This window comes from Thunnus albacares, chromosome 7 (assembly GCF_914725855.1).
Source record: "Thunnus albacares chromosome 7, fThuAlb1.1, whole genome shotgun sequence".
In the NCBI taxonomy this organism is placed as follows: domain Eukaryota; kingdom Metazoa; phylum Chordata; class Actinopteri; order Scombriformes; family Scombridae; genus Thunnus; species Thunnus albacares.
The window spans coordinates 12,944,917-12,969,235 of NC_058112.1; the positions used below are offsets into that span (position 1 = coordinate 12,944,917).

A 24,319-nucleotide genomic window follows, 5' to 3' on the forward strand; every position below is an offset into this window, starting at 1 on the left:
TGGTGGATCAACTGATCGACCACCCAGCATAGGTTACTTGCTGCCACTAGCATGGCCAAAAGAGCTCTTTTGATGATACACATGATGTGCGTGCGTATTGCTGTGCAGTTGTTGTTAATCTTACAAAAATCACTGACTAAATGCTTTTTAACAGATGCTGTGCTCTGTGACTACATACAGCTGCTGTTTTCAGGCTTAGGAAGGTGTGAACTTGTGTGAACTTGAGTAACACTGACCTCAAGATTTTTTAGACATGATCACATAAGCAGTCAAGCAGACATAAATTCACATCATCACCACATTTGTCTTGACACCGTGACAGGCTCATATTTGTTCTATGATCTTCCCCTCACTGTGTGTGTGTGTGTGTGTGTGTGTGTGTGTGTGTGTGTGTGTGTGCAGCCCTGTGTGACACCATAATGAGTTAAGCATAAAACACTGGAACCTGCATTCATTCAAGAGTAGTGACGTCGTCCTCTGAGCGGAGCTTTTGGGAGACTGCTGCAAGTGGAACTCCTTGCGAGGCTGAGCTGTAACCTGAAGCCAAAGAGAAGTGAGAGAGAGACACAGAGGGAGAAACTGAGGGATAAAGCAAGAGAGAGAGGGAGGGAGAGAGAGAGAGAAAGAGAGAGGGAAATGGAGGGAGGGGGAGGGAAGGACTGAAGGGCCGAGAGAAGGTGATGTCAGCTGAGTTCAGAAAGTAAACAGAGTTCCACACTGCAGCATGCTGTCTGCGGGACGGGGACTACAGCTGGGGCAAACCCACGGGGGCACCCTCACAATCCCCTGGACCAGCACCTTTATCTGTGGGACAGAGGGCTGGCTCCTCTTCATCTTCCTCTTCATCTTCATTTCCTTACCCCAAGGGACATCATGGCCCTACGGTAAGAGACTGGCAAAGACTTTAGCTTCACCGCTCTTCTTTTTCTCCCTCTCTCTATATCTCTACGTTTGGCACAGCCTCCTGGTTTGTGTTCTTTGTTCTCAAAAAGCCGGCATCAGCACTCTCTCCATCCCCTCTTTCCTTCTATTCTTTAATAGCAGAGCAGCATTCAGCCAGACTTTTAAAAGAACACCCACAGTAGACAATGATGTAAAGACCAGCTTTTACAGAGGCAGCAAAGAAAAACAACACTGACAAGTTTGTGCAATCTTTGTCTTTTACAACTCTTAGTATGAGATACAGAGTGAGGGATTGTCCTGTATGGCTTTATTTATTGTGCTATTAAAAAGAAGACTGTGGTCATCATGCTCCTTTCTACTCATTGTTGTTCTGTCAGCAAAATAAAAGTGAGATTGTTTTTCTGCTTTAAAATAATAATAATAAAAAAGCAGTTGGAGGTTGCCACACATTCCTTGAGGTAAAGTGAGGCAGTGCGAGTCCTAATAGGGCTGTTCAGACTTGGCACTCGTTCTCTTTTGTGCGAGAGCGTCTCTTTAAATACTTAAGTGTGTTGTGGGTGAGTTCTCTCAGGGATTGAAATCAGCTCTGCCTGTTTACCCTTGGTGACCACTTGAACTGCAGCAGGAAGACATGAGTCATGTTTGAGTCAATCACGTTGGCTCTGGTAATGTGTACACCGTCTCCAAGACTCTTAACCAAACCTCTGCCCTCTGTCTGATTCCTTTTTGCAAGCACACGCAGCCAACGGGCAGTAAAATAATGCCTTTTATTTGTAATGGTGGTGATTGTGGCAAAGCGCTGGGAAGAGCACAGCTGGGTCCCTCTAACAGACTTTACCTGCTTATGTTATTGTTAGCTGAGTGTCTTCCAGCGAAGCTTGTTTCATAATTGTGTATAATCTGCTGATGATTGATGCTTTCTATTGAACATTGTGAAATTGTAAAAAGCAGAGCAGAGGTTTTTACATGCAAATCCTGACTTTGAGGACATGTCTGTTTATGTGAGTGTGTACATGCGTGTGCCTGTGGTTATGTCTGTTTCTGCATGTTTTAAGAGTCCCCATCTGAAAGAGACATCAGCAAGGCTTTTTTTGATCAATGTAAGGCTTCCTTTTCACAATTCCCCACCCACCTAAACCCTGAGATATTCTTTTCTTCTGACACGCTTCCCTCTGTCATGTCAATCCTTATAGTGTGTTTAAGTAATGTCCTCAGGGAAACTGTTGGGAATACTGGGTTGTGGGCAGTAGGAAATAAAGACCAAAGCTAGATGTAAAAAAAAATCCATATCAGAGTGGAGAAAGGGAAATCTTGGCACAGAGATTCAGTTACAAGAAGAAAAACGTGGCTTCTGATTGAACATTTGGAAAAATAGCGTATCAGACAGAAAGGTTCATTCCAGGTTTATGAGCTAAATGCTGAAAACAAATGTGCACATCTCAGACTCCTGTATGACCTACATATTGGAGTGGTGTGTGTACATACTATTTCAGCAAAGTGGATAATAGAGTGATAGGATACTTCATTGGGTTTGTGGTTTCCTGGCGGAGGGAAGTTTATTTAAAGCAAGCTACAGGATGACCACTGGGATCAGTGCTTGGGATCAGGCTACATTCACATACGCAATGCTCACAGAGCTCCCGTGGGACTTTCCTTGTTCCATGATAGCTAAATCACTCCGACCTCAAAATACCAGACAGCTGCTCTGGGCAGTAGGCAAAAGGAATTATACACTTGCACGTGCACACACGTGCACTCTCGGTTGCTATAAAAACAACTATTTTTCCTACATCATGATTAAATAAGCACCATTCTGTCAAGAGGAAACTATTTATTCAGTTGTGGATATAGGCTATAATGTAATCTTACGTTATCTACTTCTGACACAAGTCTTTACTTAATTATGGCAGGGAACAAGTATGACTTAAAAATGTTTTGGCAAGGATTGTGCTAAGCAGCATAATCAATTAATAAAGGGTTGGTTCACCCAAATTACAAATAAAAAAAGTTTTCTTTCAGGGAAACATATTTTATCACTTACCCAGTGTGGTATTAAGTAATTTTATTTGCTTTGGTTTTGAGATAACTGTCTCTGAGATCTCTGCTGACACCCCAATTTAATGGAGGTGAATGGAATTTCTTTTGTGGTGCTCAAAACACTGAAAAATGTCCAGAAGCAATGTCCTGGTTACTGCACACTCAATAAACTTAAAAAAATTGTGTGAACTGACATAAACTAGTTATGAGGACAAACCTGAGATATAACATGTCTAACAGAGGTGACAACCACAACACTGTGCTCTATTTGATAAGCATGTTGAACTCATCCTAAAGTTCTCACTGGTCTATGCTAAAACCCTCTGCATCGTATCATGTAGCTGTCTGGCTTTGTTTGGAGTTAAATATAGCTTACAAGACAAGACAAGACTGAAGTTGATAAGATGCTGTTTCTGAGCAGTGAGCAAGAGAAAGACAAATTAGACACAGATAGCAGTACAGACAGCAGATTTCCATATTTTCTCCTGTGAAGTTAAAAAATGGATTTTAAATAACCGATCTTGCCAGCATTAATTTGGCATCTTGATGACCTATTTTTGTAACTCTGGATATATGTATGTAATATTTTAATGTTTGTACTTTGTTTTGTGTCTCTAGCTATGAGATGTGTTATTTTGTGTGTGCGTATGCCTGCGTGGATGTCAATTGGTTGTTGGTCTGGTGTGGGGATGATAGGTTTCTTCCCTGCCCAGGGACTATAAATGGAAATTAGCTAGTAGTTAAATCTGGTACAAAGCATCTTTTCTCTTTGTTTGAGATTAATGCATTTTGCACATGGTCCCTGATATAAATACATTCAATAAACTAAACTAAAACACAGCAAATAAAAAGACAGACACTGACCTTGGGCTTGTTGGGTGAAAATTATACAAAACTGAACAATAATGTGACAATGTTTGTCCTTGACAGAGGTCAGGGTTTGCAGGTTATTGGGGCAACAGGGCAGTAAGCTTAGATGCAGGGTCACAGGACTCATGTGATCCGTGGAGGAAAGTGGCTGAATTTCCGTGACCAGTCCTCTGCCCTTGGTAATAATGATGTCAGTCTCTGGATCCACATCAAAGGTGTGCAGCTGAGCCACAGCACCTAACAACGTGGGCCTTTGAAGCTTCTGAATGGGTGGGAGCACTGTGTGACATATGGAGGTCTCCACCAGGCGACATAATGTCTGTCATGACGCCTATGATATTGCTAATTTCTTTTCTATGGCTTCTTGACATCCATGTTGAGGAGTACATTTAGGAGCTCAACATCTGGAATGGAAAAAGCAGATACCACTTACATAAGACCAGAAAAGCCAAACAACCCACACAAAAATCCTCACGCTTAGCTGCAGGAATGAAGTGGAAAAAAACAAAAAAACTTTGGTGATCTGCTGTTAAATTGTGTTTCTATGGCTTGGTGCCAGTGTCTTCTCACACAAATAATAGTTATGTTTGAACTAGGGAAATACTGAGAAACCACACATAAATATCAGACAGTTTAAATGGAAAGGGTGCTGAAAAGCTATGAGGCACAACAAGAGAAACAAACTCTGTTATAAAATGAATCTCTTTCTAGTTACTGACAACTCTCTGACAACTGTCAACACTGCCAGTTTGTGATTAAGTAAATATTAGCCGGTGGCACACAGCATACACAGCACCCACTGTCTTGGGTTAAATTCCAGGTATGAGGAACAAAGCGTAATGATAAACAGAATGAAATTTGCATGTTGGTGCTATTTTCTCCACACATTCGCACACATTGTCTCACTAAAATAAAATGCAAAGAAATAACATTGCTTTTGATAAACCTAAAGCTCAAACACTGAAGGCCAACTCACGCATGTACTATAATGCTTGCACAAATGCCCTCTCGCTTGAAGGGCCTAATCTTGCACATGTGCACTTCCACACCTGTTCAGACCCTCCTAAACTGTCGTAAAATCACACATGAAACTGTTACTGTCCAGTCTGTAGTTGCCTGCAGGTGAGGACCTGGAAGCCTCACAGATGTGTTTTTACAAGGCAGCAAGTTTATTGCTGAAATGAATAAATTGTGATTGCCAGGGTGCGCGCCAGAACACAATTATGTAAAAATGATCTCCAGTGTTTGGAATCAGTAAACACTTATTAGAGAAGGGGGATACCAGTCCAGAAAAAGATACATTCCAGCATGCGTCCAGCACCGAGAAGGGTGGGGACCTCAGAGTCATGCTTTGGAGAAAAACACAACAGCCTTATCAGAAAGCCAGAGGTCAATGAACTAAATCTGCACGCGTTGTATAAACACTGAAAACACTGCTGCCTGTGTTTATTAAGCTCAAGGAGGAGCATTAAGAAAACAGCTTGTGGAAATTTGGAAAGGAAACTAATCCCATCACATGTATGTCACTAACTGTCGGAGGTGAGACTGAAGATGAATTTCCAGCCCTGGTTGAGCAAAAAAGTTATTCAGTTGTATTTTTTCTATTCTACAGTCATACACTCACACTCATAATGTCTTCTATGAGTGAACTGAGGGCAGCAGCAACCACAGGGTGTCATTTTTCTGTCAAGGGACAAGACACACAGCAGAGATCTATGTAATGACATTACCAGGTCAGCTCATAAAGTCTTTTGACCCTTTCACATGTATATCCTATAAATCAGGTTTCACAGTCTCTCAGGCCAGTTTACAAACCTCAGCGAGGAAGCGGCAAAGCTGTCCCATGAGGAGAGGAGATGGTGTCAACACTTCCCACTCCCCATGTGGCAGGCATCACACCTTTTAAACACTGTTTTCATCCTGTACTAACAGTCTGCATTTCAGGGTAGCTATTGCCAGTGGTTTAATGGTGAAATTGGCCAGCAACACAGTTCAAAATGGTTTTGGTCCATCCAAAGTCCTTTTGACAATACCCAGCCCCTGATTTATGTAATTTGTAATCATATTACAAATATAATAACGGTCATAGTTGTTTGAAATGTTGTTGGTTCAAACTGTATTTTAATGTACATCAGGGAATGCAGACAAGAGTTAGATGGACTCCTGGTGTGCAGACACTGAACAAAGTCAGGCTACAGTAATCAAACAATTAGCAGACTCAGTACATCACTTGTTCCATTTTTTTTTGGTCAAATGCCAGATTAAAAGCATGGACTGGTGGTGTTATTGTGTCTTTGAAACTGATTTTACAGAAATATATTGTGTAGAATGATAGTATTCCAATCAAACATAGCTTTTTACTTGCTGTGGATGAAAAAGAAAGTCTGTTTCACTGTCAAAATGCATATTGGTACCTTAATCCCAGCCCTTGCACCGTGCCATCTTCGTCCAAACACGCCAGACATTCCCATGCCATGGATGTTTGTGGTTCTCGTACTTGAACAAAACGAAATCCACAAAAATGACAATCTGAACAGAAACTATGAGCTTCTTTTTTTTGTCTCTTGGGATGGATACCAAGTTAAACAAAAGAAGACAATGCAAGAATGCCAGCTTTAATTGAAAAACAAAGTGGAAGGTTTGTATGTTTACATATGTTGCCTCCGCAAGAAACCATTACTGCTGGTTAGTGTGACCACATGGATGTTGCGTAAGGCACTAGTGTGTATGCACGCAATGGTCCAAAACAATTGAGCAACATTAAATCATAGTCCTATATATATCGTCCAATAGAGATCTATCACATGCCGTACCAGTGATGCATAGGGAGAGCAGACTGACTCCATAGTGTCACAGACTTGCTGAACACACTTTTGAGGTTAATACACAAATTGAACTGAGCTTGTGTTATGAAAACAATAAATGACCCTAGGAACAGACAGGAATCATTAAACAGCCAGACGACTGCAACAGTGCAAACTCTGTTCTTAGAAAACCTGCATTAAGATTGACTGAGTGGCATTGCACAGCTTCTTCGGTTTTCTCTTGGCCTTGTCAGCCATTATGGCCCATTTATTGGGTTTCGGGCGTTGTCTTTTTCAAATTTTTCCTGAGGACTGAAGGCCCCAGAAAGAAGCTGTAAACTAAGACAAAAGACTGCAAAGATGTCTTTAGTCACAAGCCAAGTATCAGTTTAGCCGATGCATGCCTTTTGCCTTTTAAATATTAATTATTTTTGTAATCTCCTATTTTTATTGTATAGTTAAATTTTTTTTAAAGTTTTCCAAGGGCCCTTGTTGTTAGCTTCATCATCGAACTTTGCAGCCTGCAACTGAACGCATCAAGACTGGAACACGCACCTATGCTATGTGTTGGCTGTGTGGCCTCAGTTTAGACTGTCCAGCATTGGATTCAATCTGCTTGGGAAGCACTGAACCAAAGTGCTTAACTGAACCTGCAGCAGTTCGAGGATCACTGAGTCTGCTTCGCCATGCTTAAGGAAGTTCAGCTCATCATCATCCATCCATCACCACGGAAACAGTAGGAAAATAACCATCTGTCATACGTTCTGTCTGAGAGTTGATGCAAAAGAGCTAGATTCTAAATTTTTTTTATTGGCTTTAGTTAAACTCTTGGCCCCCTCATTGCACTTTTGACTCATTTTTGATGGCTCTCAATTCCATCTGTTGACAAAAACTTGTTAATTTAATTTAATCCATTCATTCTTTCATTCATTCATTCATTCATTCTAGTTGTATATATGTGTATATGCTTAGCTGTTCCCTGTTCATCCCTTTCATCCCTATCCCTTGGTAGTTCAATAAATATCTCGATTTATTGCCAAGTCATTGTATTTGTATATTCCTTTACACCAGAGATGGAGGTCCCTGTGGTTCATGACTTTCAGATTTAAGACTGATTCATTTGTTTAATCTGTTTGATTAGTGTGAGTGGATGACATACCTCATTGTGTCTTCTACAGTGGAGGACAAATAACTGAGGAGAAGGCCAGCTGGACTGAGATACAATTTATGATATCATTAATGTAGAAGGGCAGCAGGGACGACTCGCAGCATTCCAAGACATCTGTGCTTCTCCTCTCTAGCTGACCGTCTGCAAACAACCACGAAGATATTGATCACTTATGGTTGTTTTTTTTCCATTTGTCGTTCATTTGTGTCTTAAGAGTGTCTACTGGATTATCTCTAGGTTCCAAAAAACATGTGATAAACCTAGTCTGCAACTACGGCTTCACAGATGAAACCAGTATGCAAGTATGTCTGTGTGTTTTTAGGTGGGGGAGTATCAGGAAGAATAAGTCTAGGTTCGTGGGCAGAGAAGTTATGATTGCAGGCCTGGGAGGGAGTATGTACCAAATGTTGCAACAACACCGTGCCAAGTTTAAAGTGCAGCTTCTGTTACTTCTCATCTGCCACAAGAGAATTTCCACTTGTCTGTTTCAGCTTGTAAATCCACTGTTACATAATAACAACCACACAGGCTCAAAGGTCCTTGAATCGCTGGTTTCTAATCCAATTAAACATTGCATTTATTGGGTAAAAACTTTACAAAGAAGAAGGTTGGCGTTTACATTCACACTCATAAGGCACACTCTCATTAATGATTTGGTTGTTTTTCATGACGTAACTTTACCATTGTGGCATGTTGCGGAGTTGGCAATGTCTGATGTATTATAGTATTCAAACACACAGAGGAGGTAAGAGACTTGTGGTCCACTGAGAGACTTGTGGTCCCCATAAAGAGGAGCTTGCAACCATATGGCAGTGCAGAGCAGCAGCACCGATAAACACACAGGCAGTAAACACACCAAAATCCTTCCACTGCCGCTGCTCAGCCCTCTGCTGACCAGAACCCATGTCTGCTTGCATTTTCCCACAACTATTGCATCTGACATATTCGCTCTGTGTTTGACTCATCTTCCTTTCTATTTCTGTACTCACAAAGGAATGCTTACATACATGAATGTTTCCTATGTGTTTGTTTAAATTACATCTTTGACCCTGAGGTGTTACCTTCTTTAGATTACAGGTATTTGTACAACCACTGCCCGGGCCCAGAGTGGAACGTTTTGTGCAGAGGCTGTTGTGAGTATGATGTGATCCGCTGTAAGTGCCCCATCCAGGGGACTCCGGTGGGCTATGCTGTGCCCTGCTGCCGCAATGCCATCAACGAGTGTGACCCCTGCATCATCCATCCAGGTACAGTAGACCTTCTGTGAATATCCATATTTAGATATGAGTGTTTCAGTTGACTTGATGCAAGTACTATGATTTGACGCTGCAGTCATCGTTACCTTGAACAGAATAAAAAGTTGGCAGAGTTTTAAAAAGTATAAATCTGTTGTCAGCCCATAAATACGTCCTTGAAATGAAACTTTCTCTAATATCTGTCATGTACTTCATGCAACACCAAGTGCTGTCTAACAGCTGTTAAGCTATTTGCATTGCAGCATGACAAAATGTTCTGAAAACAACTTCTGTATTTGTGTCTGATTTCATTTGTTTCCAGGCCAACCGCACATTGGCTGCTTCTCTTGATTTACTGGCAGAGCCCTTTTGAATTGGCAGCGTACGGGAGTGATCACACTTTACTTTATGAATGAAATGGGAGTAAATCGGTGTATGTTTATAATCAGAGATGAGCATGTCATTTTCTATGTAAGAAACAAAGGCATGACAGTACATGAGGATATAATCGCCTGGGGATGTCTGCACATGTGTTGCAGCTTATGCATCCACACTCTTGTTTTCTGCCTACATGCAGTTCACCTATGGGAGTATGTCATGTTTTCTTCACAGCTTGAACATGCTTATGTTTTTCCTTTATGGGGAAAAACAGCTGTTCAGAATTAAATGGATACCTCTACCTCATGTTTTACTGTAAAACTCTAAAAAATGTACACCAAGCCCAGTGTACAATCATAAATCCCCATGTGTACATCACCAGCCCATTTGCTGTTAAAATTCATACCTGTCCTCAGGTTGGATGTTGCTTTTCACCCCCCCACGGACAGAGCAGCCTCTTAAGTGAAAATCCATCCTCCCAGGAAACCATTTCAGAGGTTTTTCTCCAGATTTCTATTTCAGAGGTCAGCAATATGTTTGCGCATACTGCTGTAGTGAAAGTTGAGCATAATGAGTTTAGCAGAGCTGATTTAAAGGAAATATGGCAAAGGTCTAGTAAAGATGGGTGGCACAGCTCAAGCTGAAGCTCAAGGGAAAGTGTTCACAAAATGATTAGTCCCTTTTGTGTTCTGTCTTGTCAGTCTGACTCCTGCTTTACTGTGATTTTGTTTCCATCTCTCTGATTTTTTGCTCTCCTTCTTTCAGGCTGCAGTATATTTGAGAACTGTAAGCGCTGCAACAATGGAACATGGGGTCCAAGGGATAACTTTTTCGTCAATGGCAAATACTGTGCTGAGTGCCGCCCTGGCTGGTCTGGTGGAGATTGCATGAGTAAGTCTCATCATTCTCTTAATTAGCAGATCCTGCATGTCTTTACTGTAAACAATTTTTTTTTCTATAAGCGAAATGAATACCATGAACTCTATGCGCTTTCCTTCCCTGCAAATTTATCTTCATTTGGGAAGACTATGCCAGCTTGGAATGCTGCCATATGCCCAGGAGGTTTTCCATGAGGCGCTGAATGACAAAGTCAAAGTCAACATTCAGGAGTAGCACAATACAACGCATCATGTAAAATTTAGACGCCATAGCTTTTGCCAATATGCAAATACTCTGCCACAAGGCAGAACAAGCATATATTTAATTAAAAACAGAAACCTGTAAAGGCTAATGAATGCTTTTGTTGCCCCTGTGTGTATCGTGTTTATGCTTCTTTACGTTGCATACCAGGCCTTTTACAGTGGCTTTGGTATGTCAAATGCAATTACTTTGGGTTGAATGGCAACCAAAACAGCTGAATATGGACCCTCAAAATAATAGTTAAGCTGCAATTAACAGCCTCTGAAATTTATATAGCACTCTAGTTTCTACACAACTTACAAAATGGAATTCTGTCCTGTGTGTTTTTCAGAGTGTGGGGGAGTGATCCGTAAACGACAGGGCCACTTGGTGCTGGAGAGTTATCCCAACAATGCTCGGTGTGAGTGGACCATACAGGTGGACCGTCCCTTTACGATAGATCTCAGGTATGAACAAAAGTCTTCTGCTTAGTTGTTTATTGTTTATTTATCTGCCTGTGCTATCAGGGCAAATTTTGGATATAATATTATTTAGGATACATCAGCAAGGTCATAATGTAGTGTATTTTGCCTATCACAAAGCATAATGGATACAGCTACAAGTTACATTGTTTGTGTTTTCTGTCAGTTGGAATTTCAAACAAGACTCAGAGTTCACAGCCATGTTTGCAGCTTCTTCAAGCTGTACTTATGCACAGTGGCACTTTGATCTAAATGCTAACATTAGCATGCCAAAGTCAGGGAAATCATTTAGTAAAATTTATTACAAATCATTCTGAGGGAGACATGAATAGAAAAGTGAGGGATCACCAAGGCCAGTATGATTCATCCTCTGATGACCATGGATGAACTTTTATGACAATCCACCCAACAGTTGTTGACATATTTCAGTCTGGACCAAAGTGATTGAGCGACAGACTGACATTTCCTTCCTTAGAGCCACGCCGCTAACATTGCTGACAATAACATTAAAAGATTAAAAAGCAAAAAAGTGTCCCAGTTATTCTGAATAATCCACAGACCTCACTGTCAACAGTTTGAATTGGAGCAACTTTCTGCTGAAAAATCCCTAAAAAACTATGGACAAGTCTGTTAGGTTGCATACCAGTTGATATGGATATAATGACCATAGCTTAAATATGTGCCATTAGGAAACTGAAGAATATAGCAAACCTTTGTGTCAATAAGGTTAAAATCACACACTGCCACAGTTTCATCTGGCATTGAACCACCTGTTTTTTTGGGGGGGATTTTCATTGTCCATCTGTAATAGTTATTAATATCTGACCTGCTTAAGTCAAATTTCCACCCGGTTCAGATATTTCTGCAAGATGTATGTCATGGATGGATGGCAAGTTTACAGCAAAGTTTGGAAACCACAACACCCCTTTTTTCTGGAAAGTTATTACATTTCAGTCCCGTGATAACTTCCTATTTCTGTCATTTTCTCCATTACACACACAGCCATTTACAGGCAGGCATTTGTTCAGAGTTTTTACAGAACAAAATCTCCATACAGTTAGATTCAGGCTAAGCGTGCAGTAGCTGACATATGGCAACTGTTTATTGTGGTGCATATAAGACATTTAATGATTCCAAGCCTTTTTTCTGTTATGTGAATTGTGATATGCATAGATTGTGAGGCTGAATTCACTGTGAGACATAGGCATGATTAATATTTCCATGTCATATATTTATGTCCTTATGTCAAATATACACTAAGGGAAAGTTATGTTTATCCCCGAGCACCTTGGGAATTATAAACAGGATTTTCTGTATTTCTTTGTCCTAGCTATGGTAGCTCTTAGTACACTCACATCACAGGCAACATATTTACCGCATTACAATTGGCATTTGTGTGGGACCTGCTGCAGGCTAACATTTACCATTACTGTATATCTCATTTGAGAATTTGAGAGTATGCCAGTGCCTTGTATAAAGTTTATCAGTCCTTCGTGTCTGTTCCAAGGAGATTACATCTGAAATCACTAAGAAAGGAGACTCCTGTGTGTTTTTCCTAATCCAGCTGGCAGTTGTCTCAATGTCCCAGTCTCACTGCAAAGGAACCAAACAGCTCATGAATTTAGAGCTTTGTAGATTTCTCCGAACAGTTAACATAGTTACTTAAATTCACATTTAAACAGGCCCTAAAGCCACTCCTTCTGGATGACCTGAATGTATTAAAACACACCAAGTTTTGAAAATGCAAAAACATAACCTATAAATTTCGTACCATTAATCACTAAATCTTATTACTGCTACTTGTTTTTGAAATAATGTTGTGCAAACAAAATTTTTATTTGGGATTCATGGATATATTTTACAGACATTTAACAGCCATGGATCAGAAATAACAAGATGCTTATTTAGACTGTGATGGTGATCCTGTTTATCAGAAGTACTTAATGCCAAATGCATAAATTTAATGGCATTTATATGTGCACTTCAATTGTTTAATGGGCACAAAATGAGTGTTTATGGTAAATGATGTATTAAACATAGGGGTGAAAAGGTTCTTAAGACATTCCCAAAGCTTGCCAAAGCCACAAAGCCAAAGATAGGCATCAGTTTTTGGCTTAATGTGTAATGACTGTGCTTTATCTCAAGTATTTCATCTTAGCTCATATGGTATTGGTTCAAAGTAGGTGCATAAAGTTATAATGCACCGACTTGTCAAAGTCATGATCTCAGGTGACTCCTTTCCTTTAATCTTTATAGCCGTGAACAATTAAATTCCTAACCCTATTCATCTTTGTTGCACTTATAAAGTCAAAACAAAACATAAATCTAAATGTTTTAACTGCTGTGGTACCCGGTAAAAATGAGACACATATCTCACACACTATTAAGAGCAGTAAACCATGTAACGGTGAGGGAAATCACCTTCTGCAGCCAGCGGTTAAAGTATTCAGTACCATTATTGCTCATTACTTGTTTTCTGGCTGAAGATTTTAAAGCGTCAGTACCAGGATGCCAGCTGGTGTGGTGCCGCCAGGGAACACAGGTGCTCTTCTAATCCAGGAAAACATGATTATAACAGAAACACAGCAGAACTTCCTTGCCTTGTGTTTGTTTGCCTGCTTTTTTTTTAATACCAGTCTTCCTACCATCAGGTTCATGATGCTGAGTCTGGAGTCGCACCATTCTTGTCGTTATGACTACGTGGAAGTCCGAGATGGTGACAGCATCAACTCTCGTGTAATAGGTCGGTTCTGTGGGAACAATAGACCTGATCCAATTCAGAGCTCAGGCAACAGTCTACACGTCCTCTTTGTGTCCGATGGTTACAAGAATTTTGATGGTTTCTTTGCCACTTTTCAGGAGAGCTCAGGTAGGTCAAAAGGTCAAATACCACCATCATCTAAGTGAATATTACTACTAATAATACATAGTCCTACTACTATTAATAATAAGAGAGGAATACATGAAGAACAACACCTGATAAAGTAAATGTGATAATGGTACAAGTGCAAGGAAATGCACTAACCATCCCCCCCTTACCCTGACCTAAACCTAATTTCAGCCTTAAACCTAAAATAAGACTTTAGTCCTATGACAACTACCCCCCACCTTCAAAAAAGGAGAGAGTCTGTCCTTTCTTTATGGACACTAAATAAAAAGTAACTTTAAAAGTCATACTCAATGGACAAAGCTGCTCTTTGGAGTCATGGACCACAACAAAAGCAAACAAGAAAGAATTCTTCAAGACACAGTTGGAGTCCTAAGTGTAAGAAAAAACCTTTAATGGTGCATGACTGACACCTATGTGATTTGGCAAAGGACTTAGTCAGGGTGTTGAGCCTGCTAACAGCCTGTTGAGAAAGTATCAAACCAAATTGTCCCAGAAATATCCTCATTCACAAGGTCTAAAGCTCAAAAATAGACACACACATACAAGTAAGTTCCAAGCTGCAAAGCCAGATCTAATAAAAGTAAACACAGGCTTTCTGTGTAGAAAAGCCTACACACATTTATAAATGGAAAGTGAAAATGACATTGAAATAGTGCCGGCTGTTACTATAAACCCCTTGATGTAGCTTGGTGTTTCTTTTTGTGCACAGATTATATCTCTACTCTGTTAATGAATACAATATTTATTTTTGTTCCCTTTTGTTGTATTTGTCTGCGTACAGCTTGCAGCTCCTCCCCTTGCCTGCATGATGGGACTTGTATCCTGGACAGTTCTTACACTTACCATTGTGCCTGTCTGGCTGGATACACAGGAAAGAGGTGTGAAAATGGTGAGTCTGTAGCATAACGGAATTCCCCACAATATGGTCATGCTTGTAAAAATGCTGATATTTGAAAAGAAAAGTGGAGAAACAAGAAAATCAGCATAAACCAGTCTTTGCGGCATGCTGTAGGCATGACTTGAATTTTCTATCTCATGAGGCATTTGAAAGACATGTGCATACTGTATTTACGCTTATGGAATCCCAGAATTATTTGAGTACTTTAGATCGGAAATCCGACACACCTAGTTACAGAAAATTTATCAGGAATTGACTTGTTTTTTCTTCTGCCATTGTTGTTGCCCAGAGAGAGGCAGTGATTCACTGTCACAAGGGAGACGTCTGTGGTTTGGACTGGGTTCAGGCCAGCTGCCTTCCCTTTCTGTGTCAGTCCCATATATGGTTTTGGCCAATTAGATTTTTAAGAAACATAAAATAAGCTTTAACAGATGTATTGCAAATACAACTGGTCACCTAATTTATATGTCTGCATGAATTAAGGAGCATTGAGTCAACTAATGCATGAACCCATATTGCTGCAGATAGGCTGAGTGGCAAAGAAACAGACTGATGTAATTTGGGACAAACTGAAAGGAAAACAATCAGATAAAAGTATTAAGAATGAGGAGAAGAAAAGTAGACTGTATTTCTTAGGGTTTGGTAATTTGGTATAGTTTCTGAAGATACACACTCTTTGTCCTTTTCACCAACACTGTGGCAGAGCTCCACTTGGTCATGTGGACTAGTGTTCACTCAGGGTGTGGTTCATCATTTTGGCCCTATTAGGCCTTTTATTTATGGGTGTCTGGACCCTAACTTGTGTTTTTGTACCTAATAAACCTCCCTTAAGAACCTGCAAAAACAGAGTTCCTGAATCCCGCTAGCTTTTTTCTTGCAGTGTGGTTTTCAGGGGTTAAGTTTGAGTCTATAAAACTAATGGTGAAACAATTCTACTTCTATAACATGAGCCAGCTTTTCCATTGGAGGAGACACCTGTAAAAAACAGGCAGGCGTTTCATTTCACACAGTGTGCATTCATCTGTACTCCCAAGAGGACTCCTCAGCTGTTAATTTTAATGAAAGAGAGCTGGAATAACGCTAATGTCTGACATTTTGTAGAGGAAATGTCGTCTACATTTCTGTCCTGGAGTCATATGGAGAATTTTAAGTTTGAATCTGACATCAGACATATTTTATCTCCAATAATCAACCTGTCATATCCTATAAGGCTGAGTTAAAACTCATTCTGTATGAGAGAATCTGACATGCTATCATAGAAACCCCAGATAGGAAATAATTTCTCTCCCTTTTCTTTTCGCTCTCTGGTACAGTTTAATATATTCTTGAGTCTGGATCTGTTTTGGAGTGTTAAACATAGTTTCCAAGGCATTAACGAAAGGAATGATGATTTACTTACAGTGTGCATCGTTATGTTAGCATTCCACCCTAATAACTCCAGACTCATCCCATCATGTCTCTGGAAGATGGATCATTTTAGCAAAATACAGCAATGCCCACAGCACCTCAGGGTGTTTCATCTTTTTTTTAAAAAAAATCAACAAACTATTCAAAGGAGGTCAACTACAGTTTAGTTTTCCACTTTTGGTTAGCCAACAACATTCTCCATCCCCCAGGGGACTGACGGTTGGAAATGCCGTAAGGCAAAAACTCCCAGATTATAGGGAGGGTTCCTTGGTTTGGAGCAATAAAACCACAGTCAGTGCATTTCATGAATCTGACCCATCTTAAAGTCAACAGAACAGCAAACCTCCTGAGAGATCATCTCACAGAGAGTGCTGTAATGGTATGATAGCTGTAGTACTAACATGTGTGTTTGAGTTTTTGTGGACTCACTTGTGGGTGGTGCAGGCCTGCGCTGCAACATTTGTGTGCTCATTTGAAAATTACAGAGGAAAGAAATGGATACTTTATTCACAAAGAAACAGCACATCACACATTGTGAGAGGACTTACACAATTATTTCCATATTTATGGTATGGATAGTAGGTTGTCATATAAAGGAGTTACATACAGTATACCAAAATGACATTACCAATCTCTACTACCTCACTTCATAAAATCCACTTTTACAACACTGGAAAAATTAACAGTTTGACTAAAACCCTTTTATTGCATCTATTTCTTCCTCATTTACTAGACATTGTGTTAAAGCCTTACTGTGAACTGTTCACACTTTACCACAATGAGTGAAATAATTCATTAATGAGCCTCTAAGGTAGAGGGCTATTAAATCTCTGGACATTCTTAAATTAAGAGTAATGAGTCTGAGAGCTGAGACTTTGGTTTTTGTGGACTACCTGTCTGACCTGCCAACACCAGACGGCACTGAAGTTCTATTTGTGTGGTCTTTTACAGCAGGAAGGTGCAATGAACTGATGTTTGAGGAATGCTGTAGATGCTCCCTAAACACATCTTCATTTTTGATGAGCCAGCATTTAGTTAAGAAAAGTAGCATAAGACAACATGTGTTCATAAATAAACTGTGCATACCTGTATTTCCACTCAGTGGTGGGATGCCGCAGGCCTCCGGTGCCCACCCATGGATCCACAGAGGGTGTGTTTCATCACTCGGGTGCACGCATCACTTTCCGTTGTGACTCTGGCTTTAAGCTGCGGGGACATCGAACTGCCATCTGCCTGACTGATGGCACATGGAGTGCGCCTGCCCCACAGTGTGGTAAGACAATGATGTGACTTGTTTTTCCTGCCAAATAATTACAATTTTTATTCAGGGAAAACTATGTATATTATTGGCTTGTATCTGAATGCCTAACATATTGCCCAGAGATGATGAAGATTGTGGAAAACACTTATTTGCAGCTTCTATAAGTCTTTTTGCTGTCTCCAGTGCCAGTGGAAAGAGTCTGTCCTCTACCAGCCAAGCCAACACATGGTGACCACATCTTGGTTTATGGACCCAACGATGTGCTCATTGCTCTACAGTACCTATGCTACCACCCCTATGAGCTCAGTGGGGGCTCCCAGAGAACCTGTCTGCCTAACAACACCTGGAGTGGGACTCCTCCTGTTTGTACCAAAGGTCAGACAAAGTGTGTTAAATAATTGGGATTAGAGCTAAAATGGATGATGCAGTCATGAGGAAATAGTGTGAGGGATGTAGAGTTCATTTTGCTTTATTTTTTACCAGAATAACAGTCTAAATGAATCAGAAAAAATGAGTCAGTGTCTAGAGCCACCCGGCATGACGAAACAACTTAAAACAAAAACATTTGCAATCAACTGCTAACTGACGATTGAGTAACAATCTTTGTAAATGTTTTTTTTTATCCACAGTGAATAACACACTCACTGAAGCAGATAAGGACAAATACAAGGCAAAAGAGGAAGAAAAAGAAACAGAAATATACACTGACAAAGATATCAGCAAAACTAAAGAGAAAGGTCAAGTGAACACAACTGGAGAAAAAGAAAGTGTTAGAGGGAAAGATATAAACACTGGCCACGGGAATACAACAGCTGTCAACAGAGAAGATAAATATAATGGTACTGTTCCAGAGAAAACTGTGGCTGAGGATACGAATGATGGAAAGCCAGAGGAAAGAAATACTGGGTCAGAAAAATCTACTGAAGGTAGCAAAGATAAAGTGGATACCAAAGACCCAGACAACAGCCTCAACACGGTTGAAAAGAAAGAACCTGAGGTCGTAATGCCCCCTGAGAAAAAAAAAGGCAGCACAGACACGAACTTGGAGACAGGAAAGACAGATATCACAGAAATAGTGGTGATAAAAGACAAAGGACAAGAAGAGAAGGAGAGGAAAGAGGAGCAGGTGAATGGAAAAAAAGATCCAGGCAAAGTCGGCCCCAATGACACCAAATTCCCGACGGTTATATCTGAGGGAGGAAACACAGTGGAGATATTTGAACTGGAAATGACAAAGAATAACACATTTACATATGATGTCAATGACATGAAGAAAGAAAACAATACAATAGGTTCCCCAGAACCGGGGAGGAAAATCATTCCCACCAGAGTCAATATTACACAGTATACCATGTACAGAGCAGGAGGTGAGGAAAGTGGGAAACCAAAGGAAAAACCAACAATTAAAGAGGGCAGCACAGAGAAGAATTCTGCTGAGAAAACAAAGGAGGAATTGGATAAGGAAAGGGAGGAGAAAGAAAAAGAAAAAGAGAGAGAAGTCAACCAAAGCTTCACCGGTAAGAGATTCATTTAAATAAATCATATTTCACATTTTCTTTGGCCTTCACTCTCCCCTCATATATTAACTGTTACAATCCTCCAGAGAAGAGTTGCCCGCCTCTACCTCGCCTCTACCATGGCTATCAACAGCTGGTGCCAGGGGTAGAGACTGAGACAGTGGAGTTCATGTGTAACCACTCCTATGCTCTCAGTGGTGACGCCCGACGTAGCTGCCAGCCAGATGGTACCTGGAGTGGCAAACAACCCCACTGTGTTAGAGGTACTGTCATCTGTTTTTTAAATTTGCTTATTTACTGATGGTCAGTAAATAAAAGTATACATTTCTGTAGCCATGTGCAGCATTTTTTTTTCTGATTGCTGCAATGATGAATAGGTTGGCCTGCCACCTTATGACAAGGTCCTTTCTAAAGGGTTCATAAGTCCTAACATGCGGTACTGCAGACTCAGAATTAAATTAGAAAGAGAGTAAGTAATTAATAAAGGGTCATGGGTTCCAAACTTTATGTCATGTCATCAAGCTAGTAGCTTTAAGTGCTAGTAAATAAAGGTATGTAATGGGTTAATAGTAAGTAATGGGTTTTTCCAGTATAAAGATCAAACAAGTCTGCAACTGTAAATTCAAAATGAGACAAACCAGGTTGTTTTTTTGTTTTATTTTACTTTCCATCTTGCATTTTAGTAAAAACATTGATCAACATTTTAGGTAACAAAAGGTTGTTGGAGGAAAATCCATCTGCATCTCTAAAGCTCTAAAGCACACATTTGAACACTTTTTCATATGTATTAAACAAACAAAATACAATGTGTTTAGCACTGAGTTTTAGAGGTGCAGGTAGGTGGATTTTGTTTCTTTTGGACAGAGTCAGATATACTGTATGTTTCACCATATTTCCAGTCTTTGTGCTAAGCTAAGCTAACTGACTGCTGGCAGACATTAGAATCAATCTTCTCATCTAACTCTCAGCAAGAGAGTGAATAAGCGTATTTCCCACAACGCTGAACTATTAACACTTACAGCCCAGTCATTGGTCCAGTTACATTAGTGCTATACAAATCACAGCAGCTGGCTCACAGCAGATGTTAATGGGACTTTGGTGTGTGTATTTTATGTGTTATGTGTGTCTGTGTGTGTATTTGCAGCCTGTCGGGAGCCCAAAGTTTCAGAATTGGTTAGACAGAGAATTCTTCCACCTCAGACACCATCCAGGTATGTTTACCAATGCATTATCCAATATAACAAATATGATTGTTAGCATTAAAAGCTTGACATCCATTAGTATACTATACTATATATACTGGTATGGCGCATACCAAACTTAACATCCATTATTATACTATACTATATATACTGGTATGGTGCATATCAAACTTAACTGAGGAGAAAGATAGAAAAGAAGCAATAGCTCTCATGTCATACAGTCAAACATTTTTTCTAAAATCATACCCTTGGCCTCTTCTCCCTTCAGAAAGACACCTGTGCACAAGCTCTATTCCTCTGGGCTGGGCCGAAAGCTCCAGTCTGACGGTCCCACTAGTAGCCCTCCAGTGCTTTCCCAGTTGCCCCAGGGCTTCCATCACCTTTACACACATATAGAGTATGAGTGTGCTTCTCCTTTCTACCAACACTCTGGCAGTTCCCGCCGTACTTGCTTGAAGACTGGGAAATGGAGTGGGCGTCATGTCTCCTGTTCACCAGGTGAGGGCAGCAGAGGACCACTAGTTATCTATACCACTCTAACGCTTCACTACTGGAAATAACCTTCACTGTCACACAGGAAAAATACACTGACACCGAGTTGAATAAGTCCACTATGGACAACTGCTGCACTTTCTAAAAGTATAGTGGTTGCCTCTAATTGATGACATTGAGCAATACCTTGGGCTTCTTCAACCATCTCTTAGGCATTCTTGTCACCTCTAGGGCCCTCATTACTAGTCAGTGAACATTCCCTAAGCTACTAAGTAGAGACGCCAAAAGCTAACAACTGTGATATATGCATTGAGAGTTTAAAACACCAGCATCTTTGATTAAAATGACTTGTAAACAACTTATGTAAAAAAAGTTAGATCACATAAAGGCTCTGGTATACATAACAGTCATTCATGCATTGCAAAGATTCAGTAACAGGTTGAGTTTAGTTGGAAGTCAGACCAGCCCCCACAGTAGCGGAGCACGTGTCCATTTTGCTACTGATGATTTGGCTTTAACTCTTGCAAAGTTGAGACAGTTTGGTCATCTTCATCCAGTATATTCAGAAGATGGGACAGTCTTGTTGCACTGTAGATGCATTCCCACCTAACCTTCCTGTTAATATCAAATTGTTGTAAACTTTCCATTCATTGATAATGCTGAAATAATGTCCTAGGTTGTTTTGAGTAAAATATAAGCTACACAATTCTGATACCATAATATAAATGGTTTCCCTTCTTCCTTTTTTGACATAGAGTTGTACTCTTTCAGGCTTTCACGTCCACATTTAATCACTCAAGGAAAGAGACTTTGATGAGAGTTCTTCATGTTCTTCATTACACCCTCCAGGCCTCCTTCTCTGTGCAGTGTTGAAGAGAGGCACACTGGGTCAGGTGTTTTAATCAGTATTTGTAGCAATTGCACAACGGACTGCTCTTTATGGCTCTGTGAGCAACTTTAATAAAATAGCTCTGCACACATCTGTAACAATGTCAACAAACACTGGAAGTAGATTATTTTATTTTAGGGAGCTGATCAAAGTATTGTGGAACAAAAGAGCAAACTCAGCTCAAAAGTCTAAAAACTTATGCCTGAAGTCTTTGTCTTAAGTTTGTTCATTTATTCCTTGGCTGATCATAAAGGGTATGTTTGAATGAATCCCCTGGAGTGCACTGAACATTTTGTAGGGATAAGTGGAACAGATATACATCTATGTTCAGAGACTATTGTTTTCATTTAAAAGATTCAATACTCTAAGGCTCCTTTCATGAGTCAGAGACTCATATTTCACATGTCTGTGTGACTTTTAAGTGATTCATTTGTTGCCTCACTTTACATTTTGACAAACAGTCTTCAAAATAGCAGTCTTCTGAGCATGTGTAAAATAAAAGCCTTCAGAAGGGAAACACAATTTAACGAAGGTCCCACAGCGCTGTGTTGACACAGCCTCAATGTAAGTCTAATTTCTTCCTGTCTTCCTTTTCCCCCTCCCTTCCCCTTGATCATGGTCTTTCCCTCTTCGCCCTCTCATCTTGTCACCTCCTCTTTGGCAGTGTGTGGGAAGCATCCGACCTTTGACCCAAAGAGGCCGGCAGAGACTCACTGGCCTTGGCTGGCAGCCATCTACCGCCGCTCCACCAATGGAGTTGCGACCAAGGTGACCAAGGCAGACAGCCAGGCAGGGTCTCTGAAGGAGGATGGCGGAGCAGGAACTGGCAACCCAAATCAGGCCTCTGACTGGCAGCTGGTGTGCAGTGGGGCTCTGGTGAACCAAAGGAGTATAGTGGTTGCAGCCCACTGTGTGACAGACCTGGGGAAGGTGTATCCTCTAGATGCAGCCAAGATCAAGGTGGTGGTGGGGAAGCATTATCGTGATGATCAAAGGGAAAATAAAGGTCTTCAACACCTGAGGGTAAGTTATTGGAGATCTCCTTTATATTTTCCATTTTAGTTTAGTGATTAACGCTGAGCTTCTTGTTTTGTTTTTACAATTATATTCCCCATAATATCCATTCTGTGTAACACATTGAATCTTTAAATGATTAGCTTTCCCCCATCTCTTTTTTTTTTCTTCTAATGATCCTTTTCAACAAAACTTGCACAATAAGTTTGTCTTTTTCTCCTTAAGGTGGCCTCCATTGCAGTTCATCCAAACTATGACCCCCATATTCTTGACTCGGACATTGCTGTCGTCAAGTTACTAGACAAAGCAAGGATTGGGGAGAAAGTCCTTCCACTCTGCCTTTTAGACAACCAGGGAGAAGAGGTGACCTCTGGGCAAGGACTTGTGACAGGCTGGTCTCCACTGCCCGATTCAAGTTTAGGTGCTGATGAGAGGGCAAGGGTTGGGCTTGTTGAACTTGCTGATGTAGTCCCATGTGAGCGGCAGTATGCTCGTAATGGCGTGCCGGTCAGCGTCACAGAAAATATGCTCTGTGCTAGCCAGAAGCCTGACTATGGACCCTCTAACATATGTCCCTCTGACACTGGGGGAATCCTTGTCCTCCCTGCCCTCTCTGAGAACAACCAGATGCCTTCTCTCACTTTTACACAGGTGCAGGGGGAGAGCAAAGGGCTGTGGAGACTTTTGGGACTGGTGAGCTTTGGCTATGACCAAGGGGAGTGTGATCCAGACCTCTACACGGTCTACACACATGTAGCTAACTTCAAAAACTGGATAGAGAGTAATATGAAATAAAAATCCTACTGTATGACTCACCCTATTCCCACAGTGCTTCTAAAATATTTAAATGCCTTTATATTCTACTGTCCTTTCCCTTATGTTTGTCTGCTTTTCAGTCTATTCATCCTCTCTAATCTTATCTTTTTTTCTCATGCACAAGGGCATTTTCTTACTAACTGCAGAAGCAACACTGGACAACACAGTGCTCTAACTGAAGGGGGTGCTAACACATTACATGTGTCGGACCTCAACCTTACATCATTCAGTGTTCAGGTCCCTCAACCTGAGGTTACAGACTTGAAAATGACCAGAAAACCATTCAAAGTCTCTGGCTGTTAATGGTTTTGTAATGGTATTGTACTCATTGCTATGTATATATGTTGTAATGTACTGAATTATTCTATCAATTCATATGATGCAAGAGATGTATATATTGTATTGAAAGACAGAAAAAATCATGACGTTTTTAATTAAAGGAAATGTGGGTGTGGTAAAGCTTGTCAGTGTGATTATTATTCGTCACAGTGTAAAACTCAGTCAGTATATTTCTACGTGAATCCATACTTACAGTACAGAATTAAATTAAACATTAAATTGAGATGGTATGAGACGAAACACCTTCTGCTTGCTCTGTGAAGCACACAGTCAGTTTTGTGCTGTGAAGCAAATGAATCCAGGTCAGAGCAGCATCATTTTCACAACCATAAACGGAGCATGTTATTCACAGATCAATTCCCTCCTCTGTGCTCAAATTAAATCAATTACTTCCATTCTGACCCTCCTCCATTATTCAGAAGAGAGTTTACATAGATGGAGGAGAAGCAGCTTAGTTTGCCCTCCAAAAGGGGGCAATAAAAAAAATGCATTATTCTGTGTTCAGGAACAGCAATAGAAGAGCATGCCTGTGGTTGCTGGTTCATTTGGTAATTTCAAAATAATACTTTGAAGAAAATGAAATGAAAGAAAACACACG

The 24,319-nt window shown here is 40.5% G+C and overlaps 1 protein-coding gene across 1 annotated transcript; it reads left to right on the top strand.

Annotated features, from left to right (window-relative positions):
* Window positions 1-681: 681 nt before the first annotated feature.
* Window positions 682-23,841, top strand: pamr1b (peptidase domain containing associated with muscle regeneration 1b). The gene is made up of 14 exons (XM_044357268.1): window positions 682-884; window positions 8,853-9,029; window positions 10,161-10,286; window positions 10,867-10,981; window positions 13,648-13,865; window positions 14,668-14,775; window positions 17,294-17,464; window positions 17,636-17,827; window positions 18,082-18,969; window positions 19,056-19,232; window positions 20,114-20,180; window positions 20,440-20,669; window positions 22,217-22,575; window positions 22,792-23,841. The coding sequence occupies exons 1-14, from the start codon at window positions 725-727 to the stop codon at window positions 23,359-23,361; spliced, it is 3,558 nt and encodes a 1,185-aa protein (XP_044213203.1). The 5' UTR covers window positions 682-724; the 3' UTR covers window positions 23,362-23,841.
* The last annotated feature ends 478 nt before the right edge of the window (window positions 23,842-24,319 follow it).